The sequence below is a fragment of the Chrysochloris asiatica genome, unplaced genomic scaffold, assembly GCF_000296735.1.
Source record: "Chrysochloris asiatica unplaced genomic scaffold, ChrAsi1.0 scaffold00444, whole genome shotgun sequence".
NCBI lineage: Eukaryota > Metazoa > Chordata > Mammalia > Afrosoricida > Chrysochloridae > Chrysochloris > Chrysochloris asiatica.
The window spans coordinates 920,327-933,074 of NW_006408962.1; the positions used below are offsets into that span (position 1 = coordinate 920,327).

General features: G+C 36.9%; 1 protein-coding gene across 1 annotated transcript; it reads right to left on the bottom strand.

Moving 5' to 3' along the window:
• Nucleotides 1-1,322: 1,322 nt before the first annotated feature.
• Nucleotides 1,323-9,584, bottom strand: CCNB1IP1 (cyclin B1 interacting protein 1, E3 ubiquitin protein ligase). Its single transcript, XM_006877144.1, has 3 exons — nt 9,288-9,584; nt 5,602-5,935; nt 1,323-1,528 (listed from the first exon to the last, which is right to left on the bottom strand). Exons 1-3 carry the CDS (start codon nt 9,582-9,584, stop codon nt 1,323-1,325), a joined length of 837 nt encoding a protein of 278 aa, XP_006877206.1.
• Between the last annotated feature and the right edge of the window lie 3,164 nt (nt 9,585-12,748).

The following is a 12,748-nucleotide window of genomic DNA, read 5'->3' on the forward strand; positions in this document are numbered from 1 at the left end:
GAGCAAAAGCCTCATCTTTCTCCCTCAGAGCAACTGGTAGATTCAAACTGCTGACCTTATGGTTAGCAGCCCAGCTCATAACCCACTACACTACCAGGGTTCCTTAAAAAAGGCTCTAAGAGTAACCTAATTCAAACATTCATTTTGTAGAGATAAAAACTAAAGCCCAAAAGTTTAAATTCAAACTCACACAATCATTATATGGAAAAAATCACAAATAAAACCCAGATACTCTACCTTCCCAATCAATATGCTTTCAAACCTTGTGGGAGATAAAAGTTACTAAGACTACCCTTTAAATTTCTTTCTTGATTCTACATTTTAAATACATTATCTGTGATAGTATTCAGAAATGCCCACTATTTTATAAAGGAAGACATGGTAAAAATCTTTAAAATTTTTTAAATTAATATAATCTCTTTAGGATCAGCACTGGACAGTGAACCAAAAAGTCAGCAGTTCAAACCCAACAGCTGATCCTTGGAAACCCTATACAGGGTCATTATGAGTCAGAACCAACTCAAGGGCACTTACAACAACAATCTCTTTAGACCAGTAACACACAGTAATGTTCCTGCTATAATAGTGTGTTCCTAAATAGTTAAACCCAAGAATAGAGCTAACATAAAGGTATAGTATTTTATTTTAAAATAAGTGTCAAAACAATCAACTTTCTAAAATAATAACTTTATCTATATGTATTATTTTTTAAAAGAACAGAAACTGGACACATATGCATCAAACTGTACTTTCATTCACATGAGCATACTTCTAAATAAGTTAATACAAAGGCAAACACATGATATATATAAATAAATGAAACTAAAATATACAACTAAAATAATAAGCCAGAGACTCATCCCAATTCTCCAAGATCAAAATTTTCATAAAAACATACTGGCAAATACAGCAAAAAATAAATGTAAATAAACACACTTACATATTGTGTGTGTTTATATACACATAAAATATCAGAACCAAAATCACATATCGACATATAACTTATATACACATGCATAAATAACACAGCTCTGTCAGCAACAGTCTAGTCAGAAAGTTATCTATCAAACACTCAATAAGACAACCTGTGCCATGACTACTTGTGAAAACTCAACAGTTTACAATGAAATATGATCATGGTTTAAATAATAATAACAGACAAAAAAAAACTACTCCACACTACCAATGAGTTTCCTGTAGCTGAAACTGTTAAACCTTCAAAGACTTAATAGCACCGTGAGGTTGGCAACCTCAATCTAGAATAACGATTACAGCTAAATGAAATTACTGAACATGGATATACAAGCACTCGGTAAAGTGAGCTAAACTCTCTTTACTTTGAAGGCTCTACTAGAAACTTGCTGTTTCTCTAGTTGTTCATAACTTGGAGACGCAAAATTAAAAAAGCTGTTGCTGGGTTCAGGTGCTGTGGGAGAACCCACAAAAAATGGTTTGAAATGAAAATCTCCATCTCCACCACCGTGATTTCGAATTGGTGTGTTGTCCAGAGGAAACTTGGAATGGCTTCCTGGGAGGAAAAAAAAAAGGGAAGAAGTTAAGTATCATTTTCCTTACAGATCTTTAGGAACAGGGGGGAAAAAAATCACTCAATGAATATTTTTAACAGAACTAGACTCACATGAGAGTTATGGATAAAATATAAAAACCTGTTAAGTGCCACTGAGTTGGTTGTGACTCATGATGACCCTATATACAACAAAATCAAACTCTTTCCAGTCTTGGATCATCTTTACAGTCATTGCTGTTGTTATGTTAGCTCTAATGTTGTATAAAGAAAAAGACTTTTGCCCCATCTTTTCCCTGAAGTAAAGTATACACTATACCATCTTCTGTGATGCAGTTTCCGATGATAGCCATGACCTCATCACCAAAAGTAATTTGACACACTGAAATATGTTTTTAGTAGAGCTAGAATTTATAATATCATAATTTTATTCATTTGCTAACTATTTAATCTATTGCAAAGGAAGCATCTTATTTATATAAGCAATTAAATTCATGGACAAAATCCATTATCTTTCAATTCCATTATTCCACAAACTTTCTGAAGCCCCCCTCATATGTGTGTGTGTGTGTGTGCATGCATGTGCCTATGTATGTATGTTCAAGAGGGTTTCACAAACATCATGAAAAAGTGGAATTAAAAGATACTGGAATTTCTCAAGGGAGAAGAGCATGAGTGGAATGTGAGACCCTAAGAGAAGCAGCAATACCAGAGATGGAGACAGAGATGAGGGCATGGAGAAATAGAGCAGCTGAGGGCTCTAGACTCAAGGATAGAGAAAGGCTGTGTTCTGGCGGCCAGGTGCTGGTGGCCAGGAGGCAGGCTTGCAGAATGTACCCCTTGGTTGTTTAAATGATTATATATTCCTGTTTTCATGTACATTGCCCCCCATCCAAAAATTTAAAAAACAAAGGGAACAGAAACAAATACTGTTGAATAATGATGTACAGAGACTATAATCATTGCAATGAAACGATGAGTGTAAAACTGATGTTCTCCCATGTAAACGATCACTCAACTCACAGTAAAAACTTAAAAGAAAAAATAATAATGTGAATAGAGATAAATACTATTAACTGATGGTACATGGACAGGATTGTGATCACTGCAATGAAGCAAAGCATATGATTTGGTGAATGTAAAACCACTAATCTACTCTGTAAAGCTTCACTCAATTTACAATAAAAAGTTTAACAAAAATTAAATAAAAGAGGTCTTTGATCTTCAAAAAAAAAAGATACTGGAATTTTCCCACAAACTTTTTTAAGTCCCTTTGTATGAGAATAAGTAAAAAAAAATTACTGATACTAGGGCTCCAGTTCATATATACAAGGATTTATTCCAAACAAATGTGTTCAAACATGACTCTGTAATCAGTGGATGACAGCAGATAAATTCTCTCAGTAATACAAGTGTCTTCATTTTATTAGGGTACCTACTAAAAAATGGTTCAATCAAAACAGTGGCTTTCAAGGGGATCTGCTGGGCTAGTTCAGTTCAAGGCAGAGAGGTCAGCTCAGAATGTTCTATCAAGACAGTTCTTCCCAATCTTGACAGGTTTGGCAGATTTGGACAATCTCAATAGATCTTGTTGAAGAATACAGGAGGATCATGGGGGATTATTATGACATTTTTAGAAAATAGAAAACTGCATTGGTGAGGAAAAGATGAGGAAAGTTGTACCAAGGAATCTTTTTCCATCACTAGAATGCACTTGCTCATTTTTCAAGGGTAGCAAGGGTTGTCGTAGGAGAGTTTCACTGGGAAACTTTACTCCATCCACCCAACCCCTATCTTGTCCCTTTAGACTTCTTTTTATTTCCCAAACTCAAGGAACAATTGAAAGGAACACAATTTGATTCCCCTGATGATACAGTTTTGACATGGTGTAAATTAAAGAGTTCAGCTTTCTTCAAGGAAGGGTTAGATGAAAATATTACCTTCAGAAGTATGTAGACCTATATAGATGGTATGTTGAGAAATAATACCTACAAACTTTAATATTTTTGTTTAGTAAGTTTTTTGATTTTATAGCAATACTTTTGACTTACCCTAGTGTGTGTGTGTGCATGGGACAAAAGAACATATATAGGCATATATATGACAAAATAACATATAGATACATAAATTCTTTTGTCCCACGTTCTTTACAGTAATATTTTTTTTAATTGTAATAAGCACTAGAGAAAATATATGCTATGAAAAATTGGAACATATTCATGATTCAAGATCAATTCACTGGCATAAGAAAAATCAGAGAATAGATCTGATTAGATAAGCATGTAATTAATTCCACTGAGTCCATTCGTTTGCTTCTACATGTTTTAATGGGAATAGGTAATAAAAGATTAGTGACTATATATGCTTCAAGTTAACATTGGTAACAAGAGGTTAAAAGGCAGGTATGCACACAAAAACAGTTGGTGAATATGAAAGAAATCAAAACAAATGTGAACAATGACAAGAAAATAAATGATATCGTTTACAAGGTCTGGAGTGAGTCCTGGTACAGCACTGTAGGATAAGCACTGGACTGCTGACCACAGGTCAGTGGTTCAAACCCACAAGCCACTCCGTGGAAACAATATACAGGGTCACCATGAGTCAGAACCAACTGGATGGCACTTAACAACAACAATGTCCACTGACAATAACACTTAGATTAACTAAACTATATTTTTTGTTTTCATTTTTATGTCTGATATTACTTATCACATCACCTCACACTTTTTCTAGAACCCTAATTTCATCAAGTTCATTTTTTTCCTGTCTTCTGCTCTTCCTCCACGAAATCCTTCTCCTTGGTCTATAATAAATATTCAAATAAATGGGTATATAAGAAATTACAGCGCAGAAGCTGCATTTATTTTTGTATGTCAAAACCATTTTTTTTAATACCATAGCAAAAACATTGGATTCTATTGTATTAAAAGTAGTATAAAGGAGAGAAGTCAGAAAGAGATACAAGATTCATTGTACCTGCCAAGGCAACTAACAGGCAGAAAACAGCCAGTACCATCCTAGGTCCGAGAGGACAGAAATCCTATCTGGATAAGCTTTATGTCCTCATTGATTAAGATTGTGTCTAGCAGCCTATCACACGAAATGTATTTGGTAAGTATTTAATAAGTGAAAGAATTAATTATAAAACAAAAGAATATATCAACATAACCACCAACAGAACTTTAGTACTATGTAGTCAGGATTTCTACATAAAAAAACTAAAACATGACCACTAGGAAAATAGCTCTGTGACCTTGACAAAATTGCTTAACCTTTCTGTGCCTCATTGGCTCATCTTTAAAATAGGCAAAATGATGATAATATCTACCTCATAGATTTTTTAAAAATTACATAAATACATGTAGAATATTCATAACAATTCCTGCCGCTTAGTAAGCAATCAATAAATAACTGGTAGTGTAGTGGTTACAAATCGGGCTGCTAACCTCATGGTCAGCAGTTCAAAACTACCAGCTGTTCCAAGGGAGACAGATGAGGCTTTCTGCTCCCATAAAGATTTACAGCCTCGTAAACCCTGTACAGGGTCACTATAAGTTGGAACCGATTCCATGACACATAACAAAAACAATAGTATTACCATTATTACTGCTACTAAATAGCATTTGATTTATTTAAAGTAGCAACTTATAAACTTTTATCTTAAAGAGATTAACTCTCTGCTCAAATTAAAGATTTAACTTAAATATAAGCAAATACAATAGATAAAAACAATGATGGACCAGTTAATACAGGAAAAACCCAGAGCCTACCACCATCCTAAGGAGCTCTGGTAGCGTAGTAGTTACGAATTGGGCTATTAACCTCAGGGTCAGCAATTTGAAACTACCAACGGTTCCACAAGAGAAAAATGAGGCTTTCTGCTCCCATAAAGATTTACAGCCTTGGAAACCTTGTACAAGGTCGCTATGAGTCAGAACCGACTCCACGGCACAAAACCACCAACAACAACCTACGCACCTGAAGATCCACTGACTGCTTGGAACTCTGCAGAACACAATGTGAAAATCACTGATTTTAAGAATAGACACTGGCCATCACATGCTCTTTCTTACCTAATGGGAAGCCAAAAACACCAGACTGTGTGATCATGGATGGTTCAAGGGTGCCTTCTTGGTTAGCAATAGTGATGTTTCGTAACCTAAGGCTATCGTAGAGGCCCTGGAGTTTTTGATACTGGCGATTGCGCTCCATAAGTTTCTCTGATATGTCACTGAACTTTTTCTTATATTCTTCTAGCACTTTCTTCATGGAGGTGACCTCTCCTTTCATAGAGGTCAATTCCACATCCTTGCTCTGTATTTGCTGGGTATAGATCTTCTCCATCTGTTTCAGATGACCCTCAGCCTTACTGAAATTGTATTCTTGATAGAGACGTTCCTGGTGTACCTATCCCAAGAGAAAAAAGAACTTTAGGGTGATGATTACAAAGTTATATCCTATAAAACCTCAGGCAATCACAAATAAAGAGAAAGATACTTACATTAGGATGCTATTATTGCTTTACATTTAGAACCAGTTTAAAAAGCACTGAAGCTGTACATACATAATTATAGAAAATAACAGGATGCTAGTAAGAGCATGGAAGACCTTCTGAAGCAATACTCTTGAACCATTACCATTATACCACACCAAAAAAAAAAGAAGTAATTACTTGTTTTCCCTTTAAAGTGACATGTATTTCAAAGGTTTTTAAGAAATAGAATTCTGTTTTTCAAGTAATTATCCCTGCCTTGTGGTACTCACACCCTTGTGTAATCTCTCCCCTTGAGTGTGGTTGGGACCTGTGACTAGATTACAGCACAGGTGATGGATGTCACTTCATGACTGTGTTACATAAGATTGTAAAACCTGTCTTAAAAGGACACTATCTCTTGGTGGTTTTGAGGAAGTAAGCAGTCACATTGGAATGAAGGGCCACATGGAAAGTTAACTGAAGGTGCCCTCTGATTAATAGCAATAAGAAACTGAGGTCTTCAGTCCGACAGTTCACTGGGAAGTGAGTACTGTCAATGACTACAAAAGTTTGAAAGCAGGTCCTTCTCCAGTGGGGCTTCAGATGCGACTTCAGCCCCAACCAGTACCTTTATTGCAGCCTTGTGGGACCTGATCTCTCAAGAGGACCCAGCTAACCTATGTCTGAACTTCTAATCCACAGAAATGAGGATATAATAAATGTATGCTATTATTAAATTTAAGGCACTCAAGTTTGTGAAACAGCAGTAAACCAAAGCAAACCCACCAACATTGACTCAATTCCAACCCTGGGAAGATTACAGCCTAGGAAACCCTATGAGAAAGCTCTGCTCTGCCCTAGAGGGTTTCGAAGAATCAGAATCAGCTCAACAATACACAACAACAAAGATCAGCAATTATGGTAGCTAATATAAGGACCCAATGATGAACAAGAATAAAAAATCAGCTTAAAGAACTCTCCTAACTTGAGATGAACAAGTATGCAGATAGTTGCAATACAGTATGAATAAGCATAAGATATAAGACCATACCAAGCAATCACTCTACTTGGTATATATCCTCAAGAAATAAGAGTGGTGTCTCAGCTAACTACTATCAACTGCTCTGAAGGATCACATTAGAAGGTCCCAGATAGAATAGCAGAAAATGTACAACAAAACTCAAAACTACTTAAAAAAAAAAAACAAAAAGAACTCAAGCTTACTGGTCAGAAATAGACTGGAGGAAACTAAGACTATTGCTCTCGATCATTCTTCAAGTCTAGAAAGGAACTCACTATTATGGCCCAATCTTCAGTCAAGCAGTAGAACAGTATATAGGGGGACGACAACATTAGTAAGGTATGCTCACCATGCAATGGTCAATCATTCAAAATCAAAAGGGCAAAAGTTACCTAAGGACAAAGTTGAGAAGGAATATGGAATGGAAACAGGCACCACAAGAAGGATACAGGATAACTGTTGTTACATGGAGGTAAATCACTGAGATTAAAAAAAGAACATGTGATCTGTTGAATGTAAAACTGGTGATCTTGTCTATAAACCTTCACTCAACTCATAATAAAAAAAATGTTTTTAAAAGAAAGAAAGAACTGTGGCCCTACTGGATCTATGCACACACATGTTCATTACAGCACTAGTCATAAGATGGAGACAGCCTAAATGCCCTTCAACAGAAAAATGGTTAAGTAAATTTTGGTAGCTACACACAATGGAGTATTATGTGACACTAAAGAATAATGAAAAATCTGCAAAACACCTCACAACATGTATGAACCTGGAGGACGTTATGCTGAGTGAAAGTAGTCAATTAAAAAGGACAAATTTTACATGAGACCATTGTTATAAAAAGTTAAGAAATTTCCTTGCTAAATTAAACATTCTATGATGGTTCAAGCTCACCAGCTGCTCCTCGGAAACCGTATACAAGGTCACGATGGGTCAGAATCCACTCAACAACAACGATGGTTACAGGGTGGGTAGGGGTAGGGAGTTGAGAAAAATAAAATGAAAAGAGGTAAATACTGTTAACCGATGGTACATGGAATGGATTGCAATCATGGTAATTACACAAAGTGTATAATTTATTGAATAAAGGACTGATGATATGTTCTGTAAACCTTCATTCAATTCACAATAAAAAGTTAAAAAGAAAAAAGAATGTAAGAGCATACAAGAGGGGCACTTTACCCAGAAAAATATAATGAAAATGTTTACTTGATAGATGACAAATACAACCATCAAAAAGATTATAAATGCATGAAGTGTATAATTTGTTCAATGTGGGACTAATGATCTGTTCTGTAAACTTTTACTCAATTCACAACAAAAAGTTAAAAACAAAAACAAAAAAAAGTACAAAAGCAAGATATAATAATATATCAAAGACATGACTAAAGTTATCCATAGGAAAAATTTTCCAAGAAGACAATAAAGACAGAAATAATAAGGGTGATTGATATATCTGAATATATACACATTTTAAATTTCTATATGCCAAAAAAAACAACAAAGACTAGTAAAAGATAATGGAAAAATGAAGGCAATCTCTTACAACAAAAGAATTATTTATATAGAGAAGATTCTTACAAGTCAGTAAGAAAATACAGAAATTAAAACAAGACTGAAACACAATTCATAAAACACACACACACAAAAAAAACTTTTAAATGTTCATCTTACAAAGTGATCAAAGATGACAAATTTAGAAAGCAATGAGATTTTATATTACCCATATGTAATTGGTAGCTCTGGTAGCGTGGTTGGTGGTGGTGGTTATGTGCCCATGGAGTTGGTTCCAACTCACAGCGACCCTGCACAGGGTTTCCGTGGCTGTGAATCTTTATGGGAGCAGAAAGCCTCATCTGTCTCCCAGGGAACTGCTGGTAGTTTCGAACTGCTGACCTTGAGGTTAACAGCCTTGGAAACCCTGTTCAGGGTCGCTATGGGTCGGAACTGACTCTATGGCATCCTACTCGACGGCACTTAACAACTATATATATATATTCATACACAGAAAAAGTCTAGTAACATACAAACAGAAATAGTAGCATGATTATCTCTAAGTAATGGAACTATAGGTATCTTTAAATTTTTCTTCCTTTTGAATTTTCAACAACAAACATATGTATTACTTGTGAAAAAGGGAAACAATTTATTAAACAGAAAGCTTTTCATGTATTCATAAAACAGTGAAGGAAAAACACTAGAAGCTCCCACTTTAGCCTCAAGGTATACTCTCCAGAGAAACTAACCTAAGTACTTACTTGATATGTCCAGAAGGCCAGGGCTCGAGAGCTAATGTCCAACACAATCTCTGGTCGCAGTCCTGCCAACACCATGGCTTTATATTCCTCTGATGGGCTGAGTTCTGTGCGGACAATATCTAGCTTTCCAGAAAGGGTACTGTTGCAAGCAGGGCAGATAGCTGGTGAGCGGCTAAACTCACCACTGCCATGCTGATCACAGAAGATGTGAGAGCAGGCGGTGACCCATGCATAACCAGAGAGTTTAATGCGACACTTTCGATAGTTACAAAGCAGCATATCTTCACACAAAGACATAATGGAAAAGTAAGGTCTCCAGATGCTGAAAATAATCCTAACAGGGATAAATTTAAAAAGACAAATGAGTCAAATTGCAACGAAAATGAAAGAAAGACATGAGCTTTTAAAAGTGAAACATGCATGGTAAAATTATTGTGTTTCATTATGTATTTGTATTTTATTATAATCAATATTGATTTGTTGTTGTTAACTGCTATAGAGTCAATTTTGACTCATAGCGACACTCTACAGAGTTTCTGAGGAGTGGCTGGTGGGTTTAAACTGCCAACCTTGTGGTTAGCAGTCCAAAGTCCTTTTTTGTGCTAAACCAGTGATTTTTGCCCTTCTTCACTACCTAAACAAAAGCCCAAATTTCTTATCCATTCATGGCTTGCTAGATTGCTTTAGTACCACATCTCACACTTGGCAGATAAAAAAGTGTAGGCACTGAGCAGCCATCTGAGGTGCTCTCTCCCATCTAGAGCAAAGAAAAGTGAGAAAAATCAAACACATATGGAAACAAACTCCAAAGACTTAGTGAATCACATGAACCCCAACTTCCATGACCCTGAGACCATTAAGTAGATGATGCCCAGCTATCAATACAGGCGGATGGCTCTGTAAGGAGGTCCTGGAAAGAGTGAGAGAATAAAATACGGGAAAAAAATCAAAATTTTTTTAAAAAAAGACCAAGCTTACTGGTCTGATTGGGAACATGGTGGTTCTGTAGGATCAGCACTGGACTATGAACCACAAGGCCAGCAGTTAGAGACCAACAGCCACTCCGAAGAAGAAAGATGAGGCTTCCTGCTCCCGCAACAATTTACTGCCTCAGAAACACTATACAGGGTTGCGATGAGTCAGGACCCACTCAAAGGCACTTAACAACAACTGGTCTGATAGAGAATGGTGGAAGCCTTGAGACTCTGGTCCATAAATACCCTTTAACTCACTCCCATGTCTAACTTGAAATACTTACTGATGAAGATCAAAGACCACAGTCTTCAATATGGGTTTCTAAATATAAAGAAAATGAAAATGCTCACAAATGGACCAATAAATAAATTCAAGATAAATGGAGAAAAGAGTGAAGTTGCCAGAGACTTCATTTTGCTCAGATCAACCATAAACACTCATGGAAGCAGCTGTCAAGAAATCAAACAACTTATTTCATTAGGCAAATCTGTTGCACAAGACCTCTTAATAAAGTGTTCAAGAGCAAAGATGTTAGTCTGATGACTTGGGTGCGCCTGCCCCAGCTCACTGGCCACCATGTTGGTCTACACGTGAGCAGAATTGGGGAAAAGGCAGTAATGAAGATGTGGGCTGAGTTCGACCACATTCCATAGACTCCTGTCGACTTTGAGATGAGAGAGAGAAGAGGAAGGGCTGGTTGATCTGAAGTTTGGGGAGCCTTGGGAGCTCCTGAGCCCATGGGCACTGACCTAGCCATGGAGGGCTACAGCTGAGAGTGAAGCATCCCACTGATATGAAGCGGGGGGAGACGCACAAGAACACCCAAACTTGCAGATAGTACCTATTTGACCTAGCTTCAATGGCATGATAACAGAGCTCAACTAGAAGAAAATAAAGAAATTTGATAAAGGAAGCAAGTGTAAATTGCTACAATTTGATGAATTTGGCCTGTACTTATGGATGTAGTAGCTCAAAATACAAACTGAGAGAGAAGGAGTCTTCACATCAAGGATCAAACATACCCCTTCGGTACATAGGGTTGACAGGGACAGGCAACTTAAGATACTGGCTACCTAAAACTCGGGGGGAAGGGAGAGTTAATAAAGGCAGGAAGTGGCTGGCTTACAAGTTTTCAAGAGGGAGTTTAGTTTCAGAGTGTGTGGGGGAAGGTAGAATCCCCACTAAATAGTTTTCATCTTGTCTATATGGGTCTGGTAACAGGAGTTGGAGATAGGACTCTCTTGATTCAATAGTGAGTAACTGTTATCATGACTACTTGTGATTGTCACAACTGTAAAGGTAGAAGTTGTGTAACAAAAAGGGGGGAGTAGTTAATCTTATATTCCAGAAATAGAGGACCCTAGGACCATCCAGATAGAAGAGCATAAGAGGAACTTGGGACCCTAACCAGAGAAGCAGCGGCACCAGATATGGAGGCAGACGTGATGGCATGGAGAATCTGAGCAGCTGAGAAATCTAGACTCATGGAAAGAGAAAGGCTGTGTGATGGTGGCCAGTAGACTGGCTTGAAGAATGTGCCGTTTGGTTGTTTAAACAATTATATTTATTCCTGTGTGTTTTTGTGTAAATAAAAAAATAATAAAACAGAGGGAATAAAAGCAAATACTTTTAAATGATGATGCATGGAGGGGATTGCAATCATTGCAATGAAACAAAATTCGATAGGTTGAGTGCAAAACCAATGTTCTTCCATGTAAACTATCACTCAATTCACAATAAAAGTTTTAAAAAGAAAAAAAAAAGAATAGATGCATTTGAGTTATGGTGATGGAAGAAATTAAAAATACCATGGAATGCCAGAATAAACAAATCTGTGTTGGAAGAAGTACATCCTTAGAAGCCAGGATGGTGACTTCATCTCTCTTACTTCGGACATAGTATCACGAGGGAACAGTCCCTGAAGAAGGTCATTATGCTTGGTAAAATAGGTGGTCACCAAAAAGAAGATCCCCAACCAGATGGACAGGCACAGAGGCAGAAGCAATGCGATCAAGCACAGCAAAGACTTTGAGATTGGTACAGGGTGGGGCAACATTTCATTCTGTTGTTCATAAGGTCACTATGAGTGGGTACCTACTTGATGGCACCTAACAACAACACTGTTTAACTATCAGCCAAACAATAAACACCATGGAGGTATGTACTCCTTAGAATAACTAACCATATAAGATCAAAAGGGCAGCATTTGCCCAGGATAAAGCTCAAAAGGCAGGAAGGGAAAGGAAAGGACAACCGGAAATGGTAAGCACAGAGTCAGTGGGACGAGTGTTTGTCACACTGTGGGGAAATGCAATCAGTGTCATGAAACAAAATGTGTATGAATTGTTGAATGGAAAACCAATTTGCTCGGTAAATTTTCACTCAAATCACAATAAAAAGTTAAAAAAAAAAAACCTAGGCACTGTTTCAGCCATTCTTTAGTGCAAAGTATTTAAGCTACAATTTTCACATTTTCAGGTTTTCCA